We start from the raw sequence: 23,885 nt of genomic DNA on the forward strand, positions 1-23,885 counted from the left end.
GGTTTCAGATTCCAGATGTTAGGTGCCCTGCTGAGTATTTCAGGCATTTTTGTTTTTTATTTATTATGATGTCTTTATTCCTTCAGCCTCTAGTATGTCAACATTTCACTGAAATCTTGCTTTTCACTGTTTTGCATGATGTGATAAGTTTTCTTCTTATTCCTTAACTTTAACTATATAAATTAAGTTTCATTTTAAAACTTTCCCATGTCTTATTTGGGTCTAATGCTGTATTGGAACATTTCATTAATGCTGTTATTCTGTCCCACTGGAATATTTTGTAATTATGCATCAGTGTCTTTTTGGTAAAGTGTCTTTTACCCTCCTCATGTCTCTGCTTCTGTCATGAGTGCCTTCCTTTGCCACTTGATACAGCTTCTATCTAATTTAATCAATGTGATTCTTTGAAAGGTGAGAACCTTTCTGCATCTCCTCTCTCTGATTTGGAAGGCAACAGGAAGGTGACACTGTCTTAGTTATGTATGATTTCTAGAAGCTGTCTACTTTCGCCACTGAGTGTACATCAGTTAAGTGCCAGGAGGCTGCAATAACCTGATGTAAAGTGAGCTGTCAAGCTCTCATTGTGAATATAAGTGGAGGGTAAGTGTTGGAATATTTTGCAGGCAATTAGCTAAAGAGGAACATTGAGAATTGGAATAGAGTTGGAGGTTACCAGCTGACTAAAGAAAGTCTCGGTATCAATCTGTTTGCATTCTGGTGATTATGGTATAAATCAGCAGCCAAAGTTGAGAGGTGTATTATATGGACATACTTTATTTACATTGCCTTAATGTTGTAGTCTAAAAATTTAGCAATGTATTTTATGCCATCGGTGCTATAATCCAATGCCTTGCTTCATTGCCCCCTGCAAATCCAATGTGTTAGCACTGCACACGGTTCTGAAGAAGAGTCATACTGGACACAAAACGTTAACTCTGTTTCGGTCTCCATAGATGCTGCCTGGGCTGCTAAGTTTCTCCAGCATTCTCTATGTTTGTGTAAGCCCTATTATCATTATATCTCACTATATTCAGTGGGGATAATTAATCTGTGTATGCATTTTGATTTTAGATATGTTGATAGTCAGGATTCTGAGAACCAGATTGAACTTTTGACTAATGATCAATATCTAAAGGTAAACTATTTGATTATTCAACATTCCAAATAAGTTATGTGGCCAAAATGCCTATCCTGCTCATCCTTACTGATCAACTCTGGCTATTTATCATCCATTGCTCTAAATTTAAACTGTTTGTCTGTTTTTAAGTGACTTCATATCCTCACCTTGCCCGATCTCTGCATCTTTCTCCAGTCCTGTGTATATTCCCACAACTTTCGAACCTTTTGACTCCAGTGTTTATTGTACCAGTGCTCCCTTTATTGGCAGATCTTTCAGTTGTTCAAAGCTCCCTCTCTGAAATTCATTCCCAATGCCCGCATGTTGTTCTTCTCTCTGCACTCCTCACAGCTTCTTCATAAGCCCATTTTAACAGCCAGGCCTTCTACCTGTCTCACAACGTGTTACAATCTCATTGTGACTCTTTATCTATTAACTTTAACCGTTCTCCACTTTTACTCTCCACCATATAAAAATGCCATCAAATGTTTCTAAAATAAAAGTTGCTACATAAATGCAAGTTTCTGTTGAAGCTACTTTTACTTCTTGAAGTTGACCCAGTTGTGAGGTTTGATAAGAGATAATGGGAACTGCAGATGTTGGAGATTTCCAAGATAATAAAATGTGAGGCTGGATGAACACAGCAGGCCAAGCAGCATCTCAGGAGCACAAAAGCTGACGTTTCGGGCCTAGACCCTTCATCAGAGAGGGGGATGGGGGGAGGGAACTGGAATAAATAGGGAGAGAGGGGGAGGCGGACCGAAGATGGAGAGTAAAGAAGATAGGTGGAGAGGGTGTAGGTGGGGAGGTAGGGAGGGGATAGGTCAGTCCAGGGAAGACGGACAGGTCACGGAGGTGGGATGAGGTTCGTCGGTAGCTGGGGGTGCGGCTTGGGGTGGGAGGAAGGGATGGGTGAGAGGAAGAACCGGTTAGGGAGGCAGAGACAGGTTGGACTGGTTTTGGGATGCAGTGGGTGGAGGGGAAGAGCTGGGCTGGTTGTGTGGTGCAGTGGGGGGAGGGGATGAACTGGGCTGGTTTGGGGATGCAGTAGGGGAAGGGGAGATTTTGAAACTGGTGAAGTCCACATTGATACCATATGGCTGTAGGGTTCCCAGGCGGAATATGAGTTGCTGTTCCTGCAACCTTCGGGTGGCATCATTGTGGCAGTGCAGGAGGCCCATGATGGACATGTCATCAAGAGAATGGGAGGGGGAGTGGAAATGGTTTGCGACTGGGAGGTGCAGTTGTTTGTTGCGAACTGAGCGGAGGTGTTCTGCAAAGCGGTCCCCAAGCCTCCACTTGGTTTCCCCAATGTAGAGGAAGCCGCACCGGGTACAGTGGATGCAGTATACCACATTGGCAGATGTGCAGGTGAACCTCTGCTTAATGTGGAATGTCATCTTGGGGCCTGGGACATTGATGACTGTATCGGCGCCGCCTCTTGCTCCCCAGAGGAGCTCGAACAGTTCATCCACTTCACCAACACCTTCCACCCCAACCTTCAGTTCACCTGGGCCATCTCCAGCACATCCCTCACCTTCCTGGACCTCTCAGTCTCCATCTCAGGCAACCAGCTTGTAACTGATGTCCATTTCAAGCCCACCGACTCCCACAGCTACCTAGAATACACCTCCTCCCACCCACCCTCCTGCAAAAATTCCATCCCCTATTCCCAATTCCTCCGCCTCCGCCGCATCTGCTCCCACGATAAGACATTCCACTCCCGCACATCCCAGATGTCCAAGTTCTTTCAGGACCGCAACTTTCCCCCCACGTTGATTGAGAACGCCCTTGATCGCGTCTCCCGCATTTCCCGCGACACATCCCTCACACCCCGCCCCCGCCACAACCGCCCCAAGAGGATCCCCTTCGTTCTCACACACCACCCTACCAACCTCCGGATACAACGCATTATCCTCCGACACTTCCGCCATTTACAATCCGACCCCACCACCCAAGACATTTTTCCATCCCCTCCCCTGTCTGCTTTCCGGAGAGACCACTCTCTCCGTGACTCCCTTGTTCGCTCCACACTGCCCTCCAACCCCACCACACCCGGCACCTTCCCCTGCAACCGCAGGAAATGCTACACTTGTCCCCACACCTCCTCCCTCACCCCCATCCCAGGCCCCAAGATGACATTCCACATTAAGCAGAGGTTCACCTGCACATCTGCCAATGTGGTATACTGCATCCACTGTACCCGGTGCGGCTTCCTCTACATTGGGGAAACCAAGCGGAGGCTTGGGGACCGCTTTGCAGAACACCTCCGCTCAGTTCGCAACAAACAACTGCACCTCCCAGTCACAAACCATTTCCACTCCCCCTCCCATTCTCTTGATGACATGTCCATCATGGGCCTCCTGCACTGCCACAATGATGCCACCCGAAGGTTGCAGGAACAGCAACTCATATTCCGCCTGGGAACCCTACAGCCATATGGTATCAATGTGGACTTCACCAGTTTCAAAATCTCCCCTTCCCCTACTGCATCCCTAAACCAGCCCAGTTCATCCCCTCCCCCGACTGCACCACACAACCAGCCCAGCTCTTCCCCCCCCCACCCACTGCATCCCAAAACCAGCCCAACCTGTCTCTGCCTCCCTAACCGGTTCTTCCTCTCACCCATCCCTTCCTCCCACCCCAAGCCGCACCCCCAGCTACCTACTAACCTCATCCCACCTCCGTGACCTGTCCGTCTTCCCTGGACTGACCTATCCCCTCCCTACCTCCCCACCTACACCCTCTCCACCTATCTTCTTTACTCTCCATCTTCGGTCCGCCTCCCCCTCTCTCCCTATTTATTCCAGTTCCCTCCCCCCATCCCCCTCTCTGAAGGGTCTAGGCCCGAAACGTCAGCTTTTGTGCTCCTGAGATGCTGCTTGGCCTGCTGTGTTCATCCAGCCTCACATTTTATTATCTGTGAGGTTTGATAACGTTGTCATGCTAGATACTGTTGTTTCTGTAAAATGGGAAGATCTATTTGATGGGAGTACAAGAGTAAATAAATACTTCATGCAGAAATTGGTTCGGCCAAAGTTAGAGCACTGCATAGTTTTGAGTGCTGCAACATAGTAAAGATGTTAAAGACTTCAGCAAAATTCATCTTCGAATCAATAGGATGATGCCAACAGTGAGAACCCATTTTAATGAAGAGAAACCAGAACAATTTCCATTCAGAAGAGAACATAAAGGAGTTTCACTGAGCGGTCAGTAAAATTATGAAGGAATTGAGTAGAATGAATATGGATTACAAAATTGATTTTGGGCTGGATTTAGCAGAGCTTACGCACCCCCTCACTCCACTACCGAGTCCAGATGTTTCCTAGAGGAGGACGGGAAATTAATTGCACCTTCTCAGGAATCGTTCAATGAGCACTGCTGGGATCACAGTAGCCCCAATATTGAGGAACTGTAGTAACATAAAAGATAAGTGGGTTGAGTGGCTACTGCCTGACCCAAGCTAGAAGGCCCTGGCAAAAAGTGACTAGGAGAGACGAGGCGGGGGTAAGAGAAACCAGGTTAGGGGAATTTGTTTTATGGAAGATAGAAAGTTTGACACAGATGGTAGCTGAGGCACAGGTCGTTGATTATTTTATGGAAATTTTGATTAAATGGAGAGAGATACTTTGTAAGACATAAGATATCTTTTTGCAAGAAAGCAAGGTTTTAGACCCCTCTGGAAGAAACGGGTAATGATATGATGGATTGAGTGCTCTTATTCGATGCTGTTCAGTTGCTAAGTTTTGCTTATGGACACAATTTCGAATGTTATCTGTTGTGTAAAATTTATGACTGACACATGTAATGTCATGAACTGTAAAACATGCTACCCATCTGCAGAAGTCATACCAACCAATGTGCTTCGAAACGGGCAAGAACCATGAACTTTGGTCGTGGCAGTGCCAGATCCAATGATGGAATACTTTAGGAGTGCTTTAGGGCTATACAAAGATATGCCTAGCTGATGATTTTCAGTTCATTGTTGGGTGTTAATTGAAGATAAAGCAGTAAAAGCTGCTTCCATTTTATTTGCCCCTTAAATGATGCAGGATGATGTACAGAAGCTGCTGAAAGATCTTCATATTTACCACAAGAATTACTTCCCGGTTTTGAAATGCCTTCATATTTTAACGTCGTCGCTTCCAAAGTACCCTTTAGGTAAACAGGTGAGTGTTCTCTTAAATGACACCTGAAAAATATAACTGGAATTTTTGTTTTTATTGTTTGTGCTTTTAAAGCTTAATGAAACACTCCTTCTAATACTTGTCAGAGTTTGTGGAAGCTGGTTGTGTGAGGTGTCCTCTGTCATTCACATTGAGAAGATGGCCAACTGGCCTTACTTCCACTTCTTTGTGTTATGGTCTTATCAAGGGCTACGGGGAGAGTGCAGGGAAGTGGAGTTGAAATGCCCATCAGCCATGATTTAAATGGCGGAGTGGACTTTATGGACTGAATGGCCTTACTTCCACTCCTACGTCTTATGGTCTTAAGATTCACCTGTTATTCGCAAACCCTTTCCTTGTTATGCTGCTACTCTGATGCAGATGAGTTATTGTCTAAAACTACCAATGATGCCTCAACGAAGCTGGGGTCAATTCTAGCCCTGGGCGACTGTGCAGATTGCCTACAGACATTCTCCCCATGTCTGTGTGGGTTTCCTCTGGGTGCTTCAGTGCCTCTCTCAATCCAGAGATGTGCAGGTTAAGTGAACTGGTAGTGCTAAATTGCCCATAGTGTCCAGAGATGTGTAGGCCAGATGGGTTAGTCATGGGCAATGCAGCATTGCAGGATAGGGTAGAGAGGTTGGGTCTGGGTAGGATGCTCTTCAGAAAGTCAGTGTGAACTTGATGGATTGAATGGCCTGCTTCCACACTGTAGTAATTGTGTGACTTTAAGCATAAGGTAACAGAACCTTTAGGGTCTGTAATTGACTGTCTAAGAATAGAATTACTTTATTTGCCTCAGCAAAACTGATTTTCTGCAATTATTCACAGAAGGAGGGACTGTTTTGTTGTACTCCCTGGCTGAAAATTAATTCTAGCACAGAACTGAGGGCTGTAGTGCATTGCACTCAACAGTCAAGTCAGTGAAAATCACTAGTTTAAATATTTACCTTTGTGAAACTCAGCTCTACAGCTCCTCCACAGTTTTCATTGATATTTTAATCCTCCAAGGGCCACTGATTATTTATTCAACATGTTAATTCGTTGTTTAGTAATCCAGAACTTGAGTATTACTGCACAAAGAGCTTACTAACCAATGATTTAGCACACTGATCTGTTTGGATTGCTACAATTGTCATGTTGAATATGACATTTATTCTAGGCATAAAGGAAAGGGCTAGGGGGTTAAAGAGCAATTGAGAGTAAGGGAGAAGGTCTGCTTGAAGGACAAGGGGAAAAAGGTGGGCATGTGAGAGTGAGGGATACAGGGAGCGGGAGGGCTGTATGGATATGGGAAGAAGAATGGATTGAGGGATGCAGGAAGAACGCATTGATGAAAATGGGGAGAAGGTGGGATTGAAGAAAAAGAAAAAAAGAAGAATTTAAAAAAAAGCTGTACAGAACTCTGGTGCGGCCACACTTGGAGTATTGCGTACGGTTCTAGTCACCGCGTTATAAGAAGGATGTGGAAGCTTCGGAAAGGGTGCAGAGGAGATTTACTAGGATATTGCCTGGTATGGAGGGAAGGTCTTACGAGGAAAGGCTGAGGGACTTGAGGCTGTTTTCGTTTGAGAGAAGAAGGTTGAGAGGTGACTTAATTGATTCATATAAAATAATCAGAGGGTTAGATAGGGTGGATAGGGAGAGCCTTTTTCCTAGGATGGTGACGGCGAGCACGAGGGGGCATAGCTTTAAATTGAGGGGTGAAAGATATAGGACAGATGTCAGAGGTAGTTTCTTTATTCAGAGAGTAGTAAGGGAATGGAATGCTTTGCCTGCGACGGCAGTAGATTCACCAACTTCAAGTACGTTTAAGTCGTCATTGGACAAGCATATGGATGTACGTGGAATAGTGTAGGTTAGATGGGCTTCAGATTGGTATGACAGGTCGGCACAACATCGAAGGCCGAAGGGCCTGTACTGTGCTGTAATGTTCTATGTTTTCTGAAAACCTGTAAGTTCTGTCAATCTCATAGGTGTCCATTACTGATGGAATAAATGTTGAATGCAACAACCTACTGTATATTACTCTCTTAAATCTTAATTTTTAGGTGGAGGTGGTAGCCCTGTATCACCCAACTGAAAAGCCTGGAGCAACCCCACTGCCTCTCTGAGTAGCCCTGAGCTGTTTTTATGGTTGTCAGGTCTTTTAATTGGGTCAAAGTAAGTGTTCATTCCCCATTTCAGAGGCAGGCCCACTGCTGGGAGCTGCCAGTCATTCTGAGGGCCAGGATCTTCTGAGCAGGGAGGGGTGTGACCACAGACACCTTTCAACAAAGGACATCACTGGAGTCGGACAACATGAACGGAGGGTTTCAAACGGGCCATGACATGACCTACGAGGGTGGGCAGAAGACTGGTTTCACGAGGGCAGGACGAGGGGATGAGAGTGCCTTCGGGGTTGGATGGGGCCTCCTTTGGGGTCAGGGTGCCACCAGGAGGAAACACCTTTCTCTCCCAGTTCACAAAATATGGAACCATAAAAAAACATAGGAGGTGGGTGTTGGCACCACTGCAATAGAGCCCGTAGCCCATGTCTACCAGCTTGGCCCACCTATGTATGTCTGTATATCTGAGAGTTTTTGTATATGTTACTTTTTAAAACATGAAGAACCTTGTGCTTAAAAAAAAGAGTTGTGGTTGGGAAGACAGTCATCTTGTTATAAAAACCAAAAGAACTGCAGATGCTATAAATCAGAATCAAAAGTGCAAGTTTATGGAAAAGCTCAGCAGGTCTGGCAGCATCTGTGAAGAGAAATCAGTTAATGTTTCGGGTCCAGTGACCCTTATTCAGAACTCTTCCTCATCTTGGATTGTGTAGTAGGTAAACACTGCAGTTAGCAGCAGAGTTCATTCTTTGTAGCCAAGAGTGCTTTCATTTGGCTAAGGCCCTTCAACTGGTGACAGGTTTTTATGAATATTGAGGGGATGTAATGATACTTAATAAGCTGTAATTTTTCTTTGACATCATGCATATACTCCGAGGGCAATTAATTACATTGGTGTTTCAGTCACATCAGGGGAGTGAGAGTTGGTCATTATGAAATGTAAGCCAAGGTATTCATCACTGCAGCACCATTTTACAGCTCTATACTAGGCATCTGCTGGTCGGGTGAGCTAGCATTGTATGCACACACATCCTGTGCCTGAGGTATGGTACCCACATTTAGGGTGTATAGTAGACATCTAGTGCCTGGGACTGAAGCAAACTATTCACTTTCACCCTAAAATATTGTGTTTCATCTTTACTTATAATCACTGCACAATGTTGATTAAAATCGTGAGAAGCCAACAATTTGCTGTTCTGGGCAGAAAGTCTTCCGTAAATCATTATTAATTAATGGTTCTGTATTTATTCTCTCAATGTACTTTGAACTTACTCTTTCTTCAGTTGCCCAGTGAATGTTCGTATGCAATTTATACATGATCTGTAATTCTCTCCAGATCAGGGAACTCTATATCGCATGTTTGGAGAAGAACATATGGGAAACTGAGGAATACAGTTCTGCCTTCCAACTACTTGGGTAATTATGACTGACATAATTTCACTGACTCTTTTTGAGCCCCACAATATCTTGTAACCATTGCTTTTATGCTGCTTTTATGTGTCTTCTGCCAATATAACGAGAGAAATCCACAGTCATTAATATTGCCTAATCGTCTTGGTTCATCTGGCCATACTACAAAAAATGTACAGTACAGAAACCGGCCACATGGCCAAACTGGTTCATGCCGGCTCTACCCCTCCTTATCAAGCCCTGTCAGCATAACCCCCTGCACTTCATTTACTTTGTGTATTATAGGCCTGTAACTGTATCTACGCTAAATTAATTCAGTCCTTTCATGCAGCTAACTCCAAATTAACTCTTTCATTTATGTCTGACTGCAGGATTCACTACTGTCTTAATCATTTTAAAGTATTCACAACAAAGCTTTTTGTAATTCATTCATGTGGGTGATCCTGCCTCTAAGGCCTTGGAGCCATTTAAGAGTCAGCCACATTGCTTTGGATCTGGAGTCACTTGTAGACCAGATCAGGTAAGGATGGCAGATTTCCCTCTTCGAAGGACGTTAGTGAACCAGATGGGTTTTTACGATGATAGGTTGTGGTTGTATGATTGCCAATAGGCAAGTTTTTAATTTCAGACTTTTATTGAATTCAGATTTCACCATCAGCCAGAGTGGAATTTGAAACAATGTTCCCAGAACATTAGCCTGGGGCTCAGGATTCCTGGTCCAATGATGTTATCACTGCTGCTTCTTAAGGAATGTCATTGAGACTTTGCATCAGGAACAAGGCCTGTTTGCCAGATGGGTTTGAGACTGTAAAATCTATCATTTTTGTTTACATCGACAGTTAAGTGACTTGAAATAGGAAGACAAAGTAGGAGCTATTTCTTGCTATGTCACTGGTTTACATTTCTTAAAATTTAAGAGGTCGAATTTCTTGTTATTTTGGTTAGATGTAGGGTGAGTGAGCCAGCCCAGTGGTGCTCCAACTTTGAGCTAATCCACTAGGAGGCATGCAAAAACTGCCTGGAATGATTATTCTGTCCATGTGTTCAGTATTTTGTCTTGTCGGATCAGCTGCCGCATGCATTTTGCCATTTTGTAATAAGTATATGACAATATGCAGAGCGCACAGCTAGCCATATGTTCTAAAAAGTGGAACAAACAGCATTCTGCTATTGTCATGTTACCCACAATCTCATTGAATGGAAGAACAGGCTCAAGGAGCTGAAAGGTCTGTTGCTATTCCTACCTTAGGTGGAAAAGAAATGTTCATTTCAGTACAGTGGGTGAATTTATCATGTGAATTTAAGTATGTTTTTGTTTCTATCTGGTGCAGAATGATGGCAAATGATGAGTTAGTGTGTCTGCTTCAGAAATGTATAGATGTGCTAAAGTCTTCCATGCAGCAAAAACCCCTCACTGACATCATGCAAAAGCTTGAAGAGTTCCTCTCAAAGTTTCAAAAGCTGGATGGTAAGTGCTGAACAGTGTATTCCACTGATAGAATATTGTTGCATAACACATTAATATTTTTGACTTGCAGTGCTGAGACTTCCAGTGTCAGTTTGGATTGTGCCCGCTGACAAGACTTGCATATTAAATGATTCATTAAATTCCATTTCTTAGAGCCATACAAAAAGACCCTTTGGTGCATTGTCCTCGTAGTGGCTGTTTGAAAGAGTTGTCTAATTAGTTCCACTCACTGCTCTTTTTCAATAGTTCTGCAAATTTTTCCTTTTTCGGCATATGTATACTTCTCTTTTGAATGTGATATCCAATCTACTTCCAACATCCCTTCAAGTAATGCATTCCAGATTGTCATAACTTTTGAATTGTTGTTTTAAAAGCCTTTTCATTGTCACCAGGACGTTTTTGGTGATCATCTCACATTTGTGATCTCGGGTTATTAAATGGAAACCATTTCTCCCCATCTCCCTGATAAAATCTCTCCTTAACCTTTCTGTTCTGAGGAACACAGTCCCATCTTTAGTTTCTTATGAAACTGAAGTTCGTCAACTCGGGTAAGATTTGAGAAAGTCTCCTCTGCATATTCTCTAAAGTTTCATAGGGTACCCATAATTTGACATAGTTCTCTCACAGAGGCCTAATCTGTGATTTACAAAAACTGAAAGAACTGTGGATGCTGTAAATCAGGGACAAAAGCAAAGTTGCTGGAAAAGCTCAGTAGGTCTGGCAGCATCTGTGGGGGACAAAAAATCGAAGTTAATGTTTCGGATCCGGTGACCCTTCCCTAGTTCTGAGGAAGCGTCACTGGACCCGAAACATTAACTCTGATCTTTTCTTCACAGAAGCTGCCGGACCTGCTGAGCTTTTCCAGCAACTTTGTTTTTGTGTCAGTGATTTATAAAACACTACATTGGACAAACTGGCAGGAAGCTAGCCACCAGGATACATGAACATCAACTAGCCACAAAACGACATAACCCACTATCACTCGTATCCTTACATACAGATAAGGAAGGACACCACTCTGATTGGGACAACACATCCATCCTAGGACAAGCCAAACAGAGACATGCACGAAAATTCCTAGAAGCATGGCATTCCAAGCGGAATTCCATCAACAAACACATTGATTTGGAGCCAATCTAACATCCCCTGAGAAAAAGAACAGGAAATGACATCACCAACCCAAGGAAACCTAACCAGATAAATAGAAAGCGGGACATAACACCAGCGCTTCGTCGGAGGCTCACTGATGATGTTACCTAGAATGGTGACGAAACGTCTGAAAACTAACCTTCCAGCTCAGTGAGCAAACTCACATCCAGAACCTCAACCTGAGCTACAAATCTTCTCAAAACTCAGTGATTTATAAAGTTTGACATAACTCTTTTAGTTTAGTACTCTATGCCTGTATTAATTATTTTGAGGATATGCATTTGCAGCAGTCTTCTCAACTTGTCTAACTGTTTACGAAAGATTTGCATATCCAAACCTTCATGTTTCTGTATTCCTGCATCTCCTTCAAAATTGCACCGTTTAATTATATTGCCACTTCCTTCCAAAATTTATCACTTCACACTCTCTTCACTAAATTATATCTGTCACATAGCCAGCCATTCTCTTGTATCTTTCTAAAACCAGTCTGTTTAAAGTCTGTTGCTGTTTTTTTTGAGGAATACGTAACCAGTTTGAAGTTAGCCACCATTTGTTTCAGTGAATGTAGAAATGGATGTAAGACCTTTTGTTCCACTTAATTGAGATGGTCACAACCTATCTAGCATGAGTTATATGTTTATCATGCTGAGGAATGTCAGTGATGGAGAAATGAAACAAGTTTGTCAATCTATGCTGAGTAATGTCAGATGAAATTAAGACGCAGGTCAGAAGTTAAGTAAAATTAATAGAGGCAATGTGAATTTTTCCAATACTCTCTCCATTTATGACCTTTTTGGATGAGATTATCGGGTTTTTTCCCCCCAAGTCATGAGTATTCTGTATCCCTGACCCTTTGACAACCAAAACACATTTAATGGACACCCACATCGGCTGGTTTAGAAGATAGGGTAATGAGCCCTTACAGGTGTTAGATTTGGAAGTAGGTGAGCACTTTGGTGATAGCGATCACCATTCTGTTATGTTTACTTTAGTGATGGAAAGGGATAGGTATATACCACTGGGCAAGAGTTATAGCTGGGGGAAAGGCAATTACTATAAGATTAGGCAAGATTTAGGGAGCATAGGATGGGGAAGGAAACTGCAGGGCATGGGCACATTAGAAATGTGGAGCTTATTCAAGGAAAAGGTCGTGTGTGCCCTAGATAAGTATGTACCTGTCAGGCAGGGAGGAAGCTGTAGAGCGCGGGAGCCGTGGTTTACGAAGGACGTGGAATCTCTGGTCAAAAGGAAGAAGAAGGCTTATGTTAGGATGAGATGTGAAGGCTCAGTTAGGGCGCTTGAGGGTTACAAGGTAACCAGGAAAGACCTAAAGAGAGAGCTCAGAAGAGCCAGGAGGAGACATGAGAAGTTGTTGGCGGATAGGATCAGGGCAAACCCTAAGGCTTTCTATAGGTATTTAAGGAATAAAAGAATGACGAGAGTAAGATTAGGGCCAATCAAGGATAGTAAAAGGAAGTTGTGTGTGGAGTCAGAGGAGATAGGGAAAGCACTAAATGAATATTTTTCACAGTATTCACTCTAGAAAACGACAACGTTGTCGAGGAGAATACTGAGATACAGGCTACTAGATTAGGTGGGATTGAGGTTCACAAGGAAGAGGTATTAGAAATCCTACAAAGGGTGAAGATAGATAAGTCCCCTGGGCCGGATGGGATTTATCCTAGGATCCACTGGGAAGCCAGGGAGGAGATTGCCGAGCCTTTGGCATTGATCTTTAACTCATCATTGTCTACGGGAATAGTGCCAGACAACTGGAGGATAGCAAATGTGGTTCCCCTGTTCCAGAAGGGGAGTAGAGACAACCCTAGTAATTATAGACCAGTGAGCCTTACTTCAGTTGCTGGTAAAGTGTTGGAAAAGGTTATAAGAGATAGGATTTATCATCTAGAAAGAATAATTTGATTAGGGATAGTCAGCACGGTTTTGTGAAGGGAAGGCCATGCCTCACAAACCTTATTGAGTTCTTTGAGAAGGTGACTAAACAGGTAGATGAGTGTAAACCGGTTGATGTGGTGTATAAGGATTTCAGCACGGTGTTCGATAAGGTTCCCCATAGTAGGCTATTGTACAAAATGCGGAGGAATGGGATTGTGGGAGATTGGCTTGCTGAAAGAAGACAGAGGGTGGTGGTTGATGGGAAATGTTCATCCTGGAGACCAGTTACTAGTGGTGTACCGCAAGGGTCGGTGTTGGGTCCACTGCTGTTCGTCATTTATAAAAATGACCTGAATGAGGGTGTAGAAGGATGGGTTAGTAAATTTGCAGACGACACCAAGGTTGGTGGAGTTGTGGATAGTGACGAAGGATGTTGCAGGTTACAGAGAGACATAGATAAGCTGCAGAGCTGGGCTGAGAGGTGGCAAATGGAGTTTAATGTGGACAATTGTGAGGTGATGCACTTTGGTAGGAGTAACCAGAATGCAAAGTACTGGGCTAATGGTAAGATTCTTGGTAGTGTAGATGAGCAGAGAGATCTCGGTGTCCGTATACACAGATCCTTGAAAGTTGCCACCCAGGTTGACAGGGTTGTTAAGAAGGCATACAGTGTTTTAGCTTTTATTAATAGAAGGATCAAGTTCCGAAACCATGAGGTTATGCAGCAGCTGTACAAAACTCTGGTGCGGCCGCACTTGGAGTATTGCGTACAGTTCTGGTCACCGCATTATAAGAAGGATGTGGAAGCTTTGGAAAGGGTGCAGAGGGGATTTACTAGGATGTTGCCTGGTATGGAGGGAAGGTCTTATGAGGAAAGGCTGAGGGACTTGAGGCTGTTTTCATTAGAGAGAAGAAGGTTGAGAGGTGACTTAATTGAGACACATAAAATAATCAGAGGGTTAGATAGGGTGGACAGGGAGAGCCTTTTTCCTAGGATGGTGACGGCGAGCACGAGGGGGCATAGCTTTAAATTGAGGGTGAAAGATATAGGACAGATGTCAGAGGTGGTTCCTTTACTCAGAGAGTAGTAAGGGAATGGAACGCTTTGCCTGCAACGGTAGTAGATTCGCCAACTGCAAGTACAGTTAAGTCGTCATTGGACAAGCATATGGATGTACATGGAATAGTGTAGGTTAGATGGGCTTCAGCTTGGTATGGCAGGTCAACACAACATCGAAGGCCAAAGGGCCTGTACTGTGCTGTAATGTTCTATGTTCTATAGCAGACAAGGAAGCCTTTGGCTGTTGGCTGCATTGGGACCTCTGTTTCAAAGATGAAAGGATATTTTCAAACTGCTTTGACAGCGTTATTCCCTGCATGTTTTTGTTTGTTAAGCCTGTGATCAGAGATTCCCACTAAGTATTGGCATTACACTGGTTAGAGACCAATCTGCCATATTGGTTTTTTTAAAAAATTCCATGCCGGTTAGTTTTGATTGTGTTTTGAGGTCTTGCGCCTAATCAGACAGCTGCAGAAAAATTTACAATGGGAACATTTAAGGCCACTTGCTTTGTTTTAACAGGGCTGACAACTCCAGTTGGCGGTTTCATTAGATGACCTCCCACCTTGAACTGCCCGGTTCATATGCTGTTATCCCCAATCTTTATATTTTTTATAACTAATTAACAAAGATATTGCATCATTATAACAGGATAGAAACAGGCCACTAGCTCCAAACCAGTGTTCAAGCTCCTCGCAAACCATTTTTTTCCCCCACCTTGCTTTACCAAACCTTATTTTTATATCTTTTTGTTCCTTTATCACTCATGTACTTGTATAGCTTCCTCTTAAAAGTAAACAAGAGTAAAACTCACTTGTTTTAAATGCGATTATGGCTTTTTCCTTGTGTTGAAAAAATTAATTTTTAGCTGTTGGAGTCTGTGAGGTGTTTCTTTATGCTGGACTGCCTTATACACCACAAAAGGAAGCACAGGTTGTGGCTAATTGACCTTTCTTCTTGTTAATACCACTGTCTCCCAGCACAATGTTGATGAGAATGCTCAACAGTGGACAGGCAAAGTACTGCCATTTGGTGAATGACATTTACCTAACACCATTACAAGGAGATTCTGTTTTTATATCAGTTTTATTTTCTGTTGTCCTGAAGGAGTTGTTTCAATAAGTGTTCTTTGGAAAAAAAATTACCTAGCTGTATTTACAAAACTTTTTCTCATTTGTATCTAGACATTGCTGTCAAGATGGAGGACAAAGAAGGTGACGAAGATCACAAAATGTCACCAGAAAAATCGCTACAGAAAAGGACTGACCTTTATGAACTCCAAAAGGTCTTCAATTTTCAATTAGCTTATTTTTCTGTAATGTCACTGCCTACAATTTCCTGCTTGTTTCGTTCCATCTTTTAAAAGAGATCACGAAATAGCACTGCATACATTTTGAATCCCTATTTGAAAAATGTTTATACAATTCATAACGATTTTGTTTTGTTTGTAAACATCTGTCAATGTGGGCCCACCAGCAAAGATCCTCAGGGAAGACAGGGATAGAATGGGAGGAAAGCTGATCACAGGCGGAATACAGTGAGTGCAGGAGAAATATCAACTTTGTTTTAAATTCACAGATTTTTTTTGGTAGTTTGCAGGCTGAATACTACTCTGCTCAAAGCAGTTCTTTATCTCAAAAGTCCTCACAAGCTCCCTGTTAACATATGAAGGGGACTGAATGTCTGTTTTAAATGGCCACTCTGGATGCCTCCACAGCACACGATGATTTTCAGGCATAACAAGTATCAGTTCCTGTTCTACACTGATTTCAGAAACTTTTCTGAGATGTGAAGACATTTCTTCTCCCAGAGTGTAGTGACCCTGTGGAATTCTCTGCCACAGAAAGTGGTTGAGGCCAAAATATTGAATGAGTTAGGTATAGTTCTCAGGGCTAAAGGGATCAAAGGGTGTAAGGAGAGAGTAGGACAGGATATTGTGTTAGATGATCAACTGTGATCAGGCTGAATGGCAGTAGAGCAGGCTTGAACTTTGGCCTGTTCCTCCTCCTGTTCTCTCAGTTTCTATTTGTATGGCACTTTCTCCTTGTCCCTAGCTGTTAAGATGTACTTTTATTACCACACGTCCCTTGCTAGGTACTTTGGCCTACATATACATAGATGTTAATATCTCTGTCATAAAACATGATTATAAAAATGCAGTAATTATCTTGCATTCTTTCCTGCTCCTTTAATTCTATCCATGGAAGTCCGTCGGCTGAATACAAAGAATAATAAGCAAGCACCACATTTTTATTTTAAATCTTTAATAATCATGGGCCATTATGTAATTCTGTATTTGACTCGTATGCAAAACTTTGGTGAATCCTCTCTAACTGAATGGAAAACTATATAAAAGGACAAAAAGAAAGGAAAATGCAGGAAAGGTTACTAAAGTCTCCAGCATGCAAAATAGGAAGGAGCATTTGGAAAGGGTTAGGAATCAAACTTCAAGCACACTGGATAAATGAATGACAATGAAAAGTGGGACGGTCAATACAGGACTGAAGGTGTTGTACCTGAATGCACGCAGTATGAGCTTGTGGTGGGCGTCATGGAGACATGGCTGCAAGAGGATCAGGATTGGAGCTAAATATCCAAGGATATAACATCCTACCGAAAAGACAGGCAGGTGGGTAGAGTGGGTGGGGTTTCCTTATTAGTAAGAAATAAAATTAATTCAATAGCAAGAAACAAAGTCGGGTCAGATTGTGTACAATCTGTGTGGGTAGAGTTGAGAAACCGCAAAGGTGAAAAAAAACAGAATGAGAGTGAAGTAGAGGCCTCCAAACGGTAGTCAGGATTTGGGCCACAAGATGCACCAGGAGATAAATGGTGTATGAGAAAGGCAAGGTTACAGTGATCATGGGAGATTTCAGTATGCAGGTGGACTGGGAAAATCAGGTTAGCAGTGGAATGCAAGGAAAGGAATTTGTGGAATGTCTACAAGATGGCTTTCTGGAGCAGCTTGTGGTGGAGCCCACTTGGGAACAGGCATTTCTGCACTTAGTGTTGTGTAATGAGGCAGACTTGATAAGGGACCTTAAGGTGAAGGAATCCTTAGGAGGCAGTGACCATAATTTGAGTGGGAGAAGATGGAATCTGATGTAAAGGTATTACAGTTGAATAAAGGCAACTATAAAGGCATAAGGGAGGAGCTGACCAGAATTAACTAGGAAAGGAGTCTTGCAGGAAAGACAGTGGAAAAGAAATGGCAGGAGTTGCTAGGAGTAATTTGGGAAACAACAAAAATTCATCCCTAGGAAAAAGAACCATAGCACAGGGATGATGAGGCAACTGTGTCAAATAAGAGAAGTCAGGGACAGCATAAAAGCAAAAGAGAAAGTTAATAATATGGTGAAAGAATGGGAAAAAGACCGACAGAGGACAACGAAAAAGAAGTAAGGATGGGGAAGATTAAACATGAGGGTAAGCTAGTCAGTAATATGAAGCACTTGCAAGAATCTCTTTAGACATAGAAGGGGCAAAAGAAAAGCAAAAGTGGACTTTGGAATGCTGGAAAATGACACTGGAGAAGTAGTAAGGGGGAAACAAATTGCTGAGCAGCTGAATAATTACTTTGTGTCAGTCTTCACAGTGGAAGACACGAGAAATATCCCATAAATTCAAGAGAGTCAGGGCAGAGGTGAGTATGGTGGCCATCACCAAATAGAAGGTGCAAGAAAAACTGAAAGGTCTGAAGGTGGAAAAATCACCTGGACCAGTTGGACCACACCCCAAAATTATGGAGGAGATGGCTGAAGAGTTAGTGGATGCGTTAGTGGTGATCTTTCAGGAATCACTGGAGTCAGAGAGCTAATGTAACCACCACAACCCTCAACCCCAGTTAAGAAGGAAGTAAGGCAAAAGATAGAAACTTACAGTCAGATTAGCCTGACCTCAGTTGTTGGTAAGATTTTAGAGTCCATTGTGAAGGATGAGATTTCTAAATACTCAGAAGTGCATGGTAAAATAGTGTGAAGCCAGATTGGTTTCATCAAGGAGAGGTCATGCTTGACAAATCTGTTTGAATTCTTTCAAGAGGTAACTAGCAGTTTAGATCAAGGAGACCCGATGGATGTTATCTACCTGGACTTCCTGAATACCTTTGACAAGGTGCCACACAGGACGCTACTGGGTAAGATAAGGGCCCACGGTGTTAGAGGCAGGGTGCTGGCATGGATAGAAGATTGGCTGTCTGGCAGAAAGCAGAAAGTGGGGATAAAAGGGTCTTTCTCTGGATGGGAGCCGGTGACAAGTGGTGTTCCACAAAGGTCAGTGCTAGGACCACAACTTTTCACTTCATGCATTAATGATCTAGATGAAGGAATTGTGGGCATTCTGGCTAAGTTTACAGATGACACAAAGATAAATAGAGGGGTAGGTAGTATTGAGGAGGCGAGGATTTGGACAGGTTAGGAGAGCGGGCAAAGAAGTGGCATTTGGAATACAATTTGTGAAAGTGAGATCATGCACTTTGGGAGGAAGAAGAGAGGCATGGACTATTTTCTAAATGGGGAGATAATTGAGAAGTCTGAAGTGCAAAGGGACTTTAGAGTTCTCGTTTAAGGTTCTCTTAGGTAAACTTGCAGGTTAAGTCAGTAGTTAGGAAGGCAAATACAATGTTGGCATTTATTTCGAGAGGACTAGTATATAAAAGCATGCAGGTACTTTTGAGGCTTTATAAAGCTCTGGTTAAACCACAAATAGAGGATTGAGAGTGATTTTAGGCCCTATACCTCAGGAAGGATGTACTGGTCCTGGAGTGGGTCCAGAGGAGGTTCATGAGAATGATCCCAGGAATGAAAGGCTTAACATATGAAGAATGTTTGAGATCTCTGGATTTATACTCTTTGGAGTTTAGAAGGATGAGGGGGGATTTAATTGAAACTTACTGAAAACTGAATGGCCTGGACTGAATGAACATTGGGAAGATGTTTCCCCTGGTAGGAGAGACAAGGACCTGAGGGCACAGCCTTAGAGTAAAGGGAAGACCTTTAGAAGGCTGTGGAGGCCAGGTCATTGAATATATTTAAGACAGAGATATAAAAGTTATTGATTGTCAAGTGGATCAAGGATTACAGGAGAAGACAGGACAATGGGGTTTGAGAAACTCATAAGCCATGGTTGATTGGCAGAACAGAGTCAATGGGCCGAATAGCCTAATATCTGCTTCTGTGTCTTATGGTCTAATTCCAAATAACTGACATTTTGATGGAGTTTGCATCTTTTTATAACTGTAATACTGTAAACCTGATTTTTGCGAATTGAAAGGGATCCTAAAGCACTTTTTTAAAAGATATGGTTTGAGGTATATATCCTGATGACCTACCACCAGCAGACAATAGGCAGGAGAACTGAACAGATGCTTCTGAAAACTCTCGCTGTTTATTTTCAAATTCTCAAAATGCTTTTAATTTAGTCATTTTCAGCTAAGTTGTGGTATTGTTTTGTTTGGGATATGAATTGTGCAAAAAGTGTACTAAATGTTTATAATTATTTGACGTCTGTTGGAGAGTTCCAAGTATCAGTAAAAGTTGAGCCATTCTAATGGCCATCTTTCTTTTTGCTTTCATCCCCACCTCCTCTCCCTCTCCCTGTCTGATCTCTCTTTTGTAACTCTTAACTTTCCTGTGTATCACTCTGTCATGCCTTCTCCCTTTTTACACGATCTGATTTCCTCCTTCTGACCCTCAGAATGACTTCTGATTGAAAGGTCATCAAACTCCTTTGATTCATTATCCAGTTTCACTTCCGGTCACTTTGTGCTGAATTGGTTCATCTGTCTAAGGAAAGAGTCTGCACAGTGCAAGGCATATGAGCCCAGTCACAGCAAGGGAGCACCTTTGTTCGTAAAACATATCCAAGCAATATTTGCTAATGGGTCAAAGTCATCATGCTCAGTTTACCCAAGGAATGGAACCAGCAGTTATATCAGTGAGTGGGTCATTGAAACCTGTTTTATTATTCTTAATTTCATAGACATTGATGGAATTGAAAAAATCAAGAAGATCCAAAAAACTAAGCAGGTTTGAAGTACTGCGGATGGAAGTTCTTGAATTTATGGACAAACTTGTAAGGTGAGATTTAAAAAGTAGGGTGGTGAGAACGATCGGAGTGGCATGATTGATCCAGGCAATATGATTTTCTCTGGGCATTCCCAACTTGGTTAGTATACCTGTGTAGTGCAGCTCATGTGAAGCAGGAGCTGAGTGCAATCTTCCTGCTACATATAGGACAGCACATCACAACTTTGACTATGTCCCTAAGACTAAAATCCTTTGATCATCTTAGAATAGTGGGTGTAAAGAAAATTTTGAACATTTGCATTTGTTCCATGAGTGTGCTGAGGCAGATCTCTGTGGCAGCCATCTATCCACACTTTACTTTCTTTCTCACCTCTGCTCTCAGTCTCACTGCATGCTCATATCTGTCAGCTTCTCTCTTGCTTCACATCCACTTCAATCCTCCACGCACACCCGCACAGACATGCATACTTGTGTGCACATACGCACATACCTCCCCTTGTTTCCTCTGGGCAGTAGGGTGTCAGGACATAAGTAAAGGCTCTGACAAATGATGTCCATCCCAGAGAGTTGCTGGCAGGTTCTTTCTCCAGACCCCTCTCACTGTCTTAGTGGCCACTTCAAATCTGACAACAATTTATCATTTGCTCCCCAGTCAGACCAGATAGCTTTTTCCAATTTGCTATTTGTTAAAATCATTGAACATTTTAAAAAGCTGTGTTATGTCTTCTCGTAGCTTGCTTCACTAAATTGGAATAGCAAGTCCAGTTATCACAAGTCTTTCTTCCTAACTGTTTCCCTTCTCTGCATTATCCTGCTGAATCTGTACTGTATAATGTTTATGGCCTTAAGATTCTTTCTTTAAAGGGCTGAGCAAGAACACATACTAACTTTCTCTAATATTTTGTACAGCCTCATTATTAAGTTTTAACTCTCTTCCTTTATTCCTCCTAATAAAATCCCATTTTTAATGACCTTTTTAATGCTGTCCTTCATATAAATACTCAATTTAAGGGAATTATAAATTCAAACCAATGGTTCTGTCTATCCAGTTACAGCCATCAGTTGCTTTTTGTTGAGTGCTGCTGTTTGTTGTTTCTCCTTTCAAAATATACTACCTCACACAAACAGTCACATAGACTATAGCATAGAAGCAGACCTTTGGTCCAGTTCATCTATGCCAAATGGATATCCTAAATTAACCCCATCCCATTTGCCAGCATTTGGCCCATATCCCTCGAAATCCTTCTTATTCATGTACCCATCCAGATGCCTCTTAAAATTTGTAAGTGTACCAGTCTCTACCACTTCCTCTGGCAGCTCAATCCATTGATGCGCCATCCTGTGTGTGAAAAAGTTACCCCTTAGGGCCCTCTTAAGTCTCTTCGCTCTCAACTTAAACCTATGCCCTTTAGTTTTGGACTCTGCCTCATGATTTCCTAAACCTCTTTAAGCACTCCTCAGCCTTTGATACTCCAGTGAAATTTCACATCAAACTGAAGCACTCACCTGTCTTGCTGAATCCACTGATATGTCTGAGTCCTCCTCAAGACTTGTGTAACTCATTGGGTTTTCCTTAGAGACTGCGATTGCCTTTCCTCTGCCCAAGTCTAAATTGTGTACAAGCTCAGACAAAGGTGGTCATGTACAAACTGTTAGGGTACATCATTTTCACTCACCCTCAATACAAGCAAACCCCTTTCACTTAACCCATGTTTCTGTCTGATAAGAAATTTTGTACAGATCCAAAAATATGAAGTCGCTCCTTTTGGAAGGGAGAACAAAATATTATTTAAACAGAGAAAAGTTGCAGGAAGCTGTAACACAAAGGGACTCGGGGTATTTGTGCAGAAAACACAATGCTGGCGCACAAGTACAACAGGTAATTGGGAATGTTAATGGACTGTTGGTTCTTACTTCAAGGGGGTTGGAATATGAGGGTAGGGAGTTCTTACTGCAACTGGGGACCAGGTGTTGGTGAGATCACATCTGGAGTAGTGAGAGTTTTGGTCTCCTTATTTAAGGTAAGCTATCATTTAATTGGAGGCAGTTCAGAGGAGATTCACTAGAATGATCCCCGACATGGATTGTTTTATCAGCAAAGACTAAACAGGTTGGGACTCCACTCATTGAAATGTCTAAGGGCTTGACGGACTAAATGCTGAGAGGATGTTTCCCCTCGTGGGAGAATCTAGGACCAGAGGGCACAGTCTCAGGATAAAGGGGTGCCAATTTAAGACTGAAGTGAGGAGGATGACTTCTATCAGAGGGTTGAGAGTCTTTGGAATTCCCTGCCATAGTCAGCTGTGGAGGCAGAGTGCTTGCATATATTTAAGGCTGAGATAGATAGGTTCTTTGTCAGTACAGGAATCAAGGGTTATGGGAAAAATGCAGGAAAGGGGACATGGGGAATGTTGGATCAGCCATGATGCTATTGAATGATGGGGCAGAACAGCCTACTTCTGTTGGAATTCTTGTGGGTTATGATCTTTTCATCTTCTATCTTTAATCCTACATGCTGAATTTTCCTGAAATGTCTCTTGAAGACACCCCATTAAAAATGTTCTGAAAATCAATTTCCTCTATATCCACTGCACTTTCTTTATCTGTACAGGTGGTCGTTTTATAAAAGCTTTAAAGTTGTAAGACGCAGAATGCTCTTTGCAAATGTGTGCATTTATTTTCAATTAACTCACATATTTCTAAATACTCACTAATTTTATTTTGAATTATGGATTCTAAGACTTTACCAGGACTAACGTCAGACTAACTGGTTGAGTTGTACAGGTTAGCCTTTTGACCTCCTGTGGAAAAGTTGTGTATTGGCTATTCGGCAATTCCACTAAGCAATTTGTACATTTGAAGAATGCTTGCAAAAATCTTACCAATGCCTCTGCTCCCTTCCATCTGATGTTTTTTGTTCAACAACCTAAGAGGATTTCTACACTTGTAAATTCACTTCCTCCTTCTGTCAATCCCCTTTTTCTCCCCCAGTTTCTTCCCTGCTATGATTGAGAGAATGATGTAGATGGTCTGTCTCTAGATTATAGTCAGTGATTATGATTAGCTGTGATCTACAAGAGTACATCAGCTTCTCCGCATAGTATTGTTGAATCTGAGGTCACTTCGCTCCATTAGCTGGATGGCTGGTTTGCAATGCAGAATGACACCAGCAGCGCAGGTTCAAATCCCACACCAGTTGAGGTTATCATGAAGGGCCCACCTTCTCAAACTTGCCCTTTGCCTGAGACATGATGATCCTCAGGTTAAATTACCACCAGTCATGGACTCTGTTTAATGAGAGAGCAGTCCTATAGTCCTGCAGGACCATGGCAACTTTAGCTTTTAGATTATTGAGACTGAAATTTATGAGGTATGGTAAGTTCAAATTGTAGTCATCTGCTCCCCCAACCAGACAAATGTATCTGTTAAATAGTTAACAGAAGGGTTACATTTATTTAAATGGTAAGTGTTCTGGGCAGAATTCT

At 42.4% G+C, this 23,885-nt stretch overlaps 1 protein-coding gene across 4 annotated transcripts in view; it reads left to right on the forward strand.

Annotated features, from left to right (window-relative positions):
• orc3 (origin recognition complex, subunit 3) overlaps positions 1 to 23,885 on the forward strand; it is a 79,159-nt gene that overhangs the window by 40,342 nt on the left and 14,932 nt on the right. For all 4 annotated transcript variants that reach the window (XM_059645279.1, XM_059645281.1, XM_059645282.1 and 1 more), the window contains 6 exons: positions 1,072 to 1,135; positions 5,170 to 5,286; positions 8,728 to 8,807; positions 10,133 to 10,269; positions 15,559 to 15,659; positions 20,354 to 20,451. In XM_059645279.1, coding sequence (XP_059501262.1) covers positions 1,072 to 1,135; positions 5,170 to 5,286; positions 8,728 to 8,807; positions 10,133 to 10,269; positions 15,559 to 15,659; positions 20,354 to 20,451 — 597 coding nt within the window. The remainder of the gene's footprint in view (positions 1 to 1,071; positions 1,136 to 5,169; positions 5,287 to 8,727; positions 8,808 to 10,132; positions 10,270 to 15,558; positions 15,660 to 20,353; positions 20,452 to 23,885) is intronic.

Source organism: Stegostoma tigrinum, chromosome 4, assembly GCF_030684315.1.
Source record: "Stegostoma tigrinum isolate sSteTig4 chromosome 4, sSteTig4.hap1, whole genome shotgun sequence".
Lineage (NCBI taxonomy): Eukaryota > Metazoa > Chordata > Chondrichthyes > Orectolobiformes > Stegostomatidae > Stegostoma > Stegostoma tigrinum.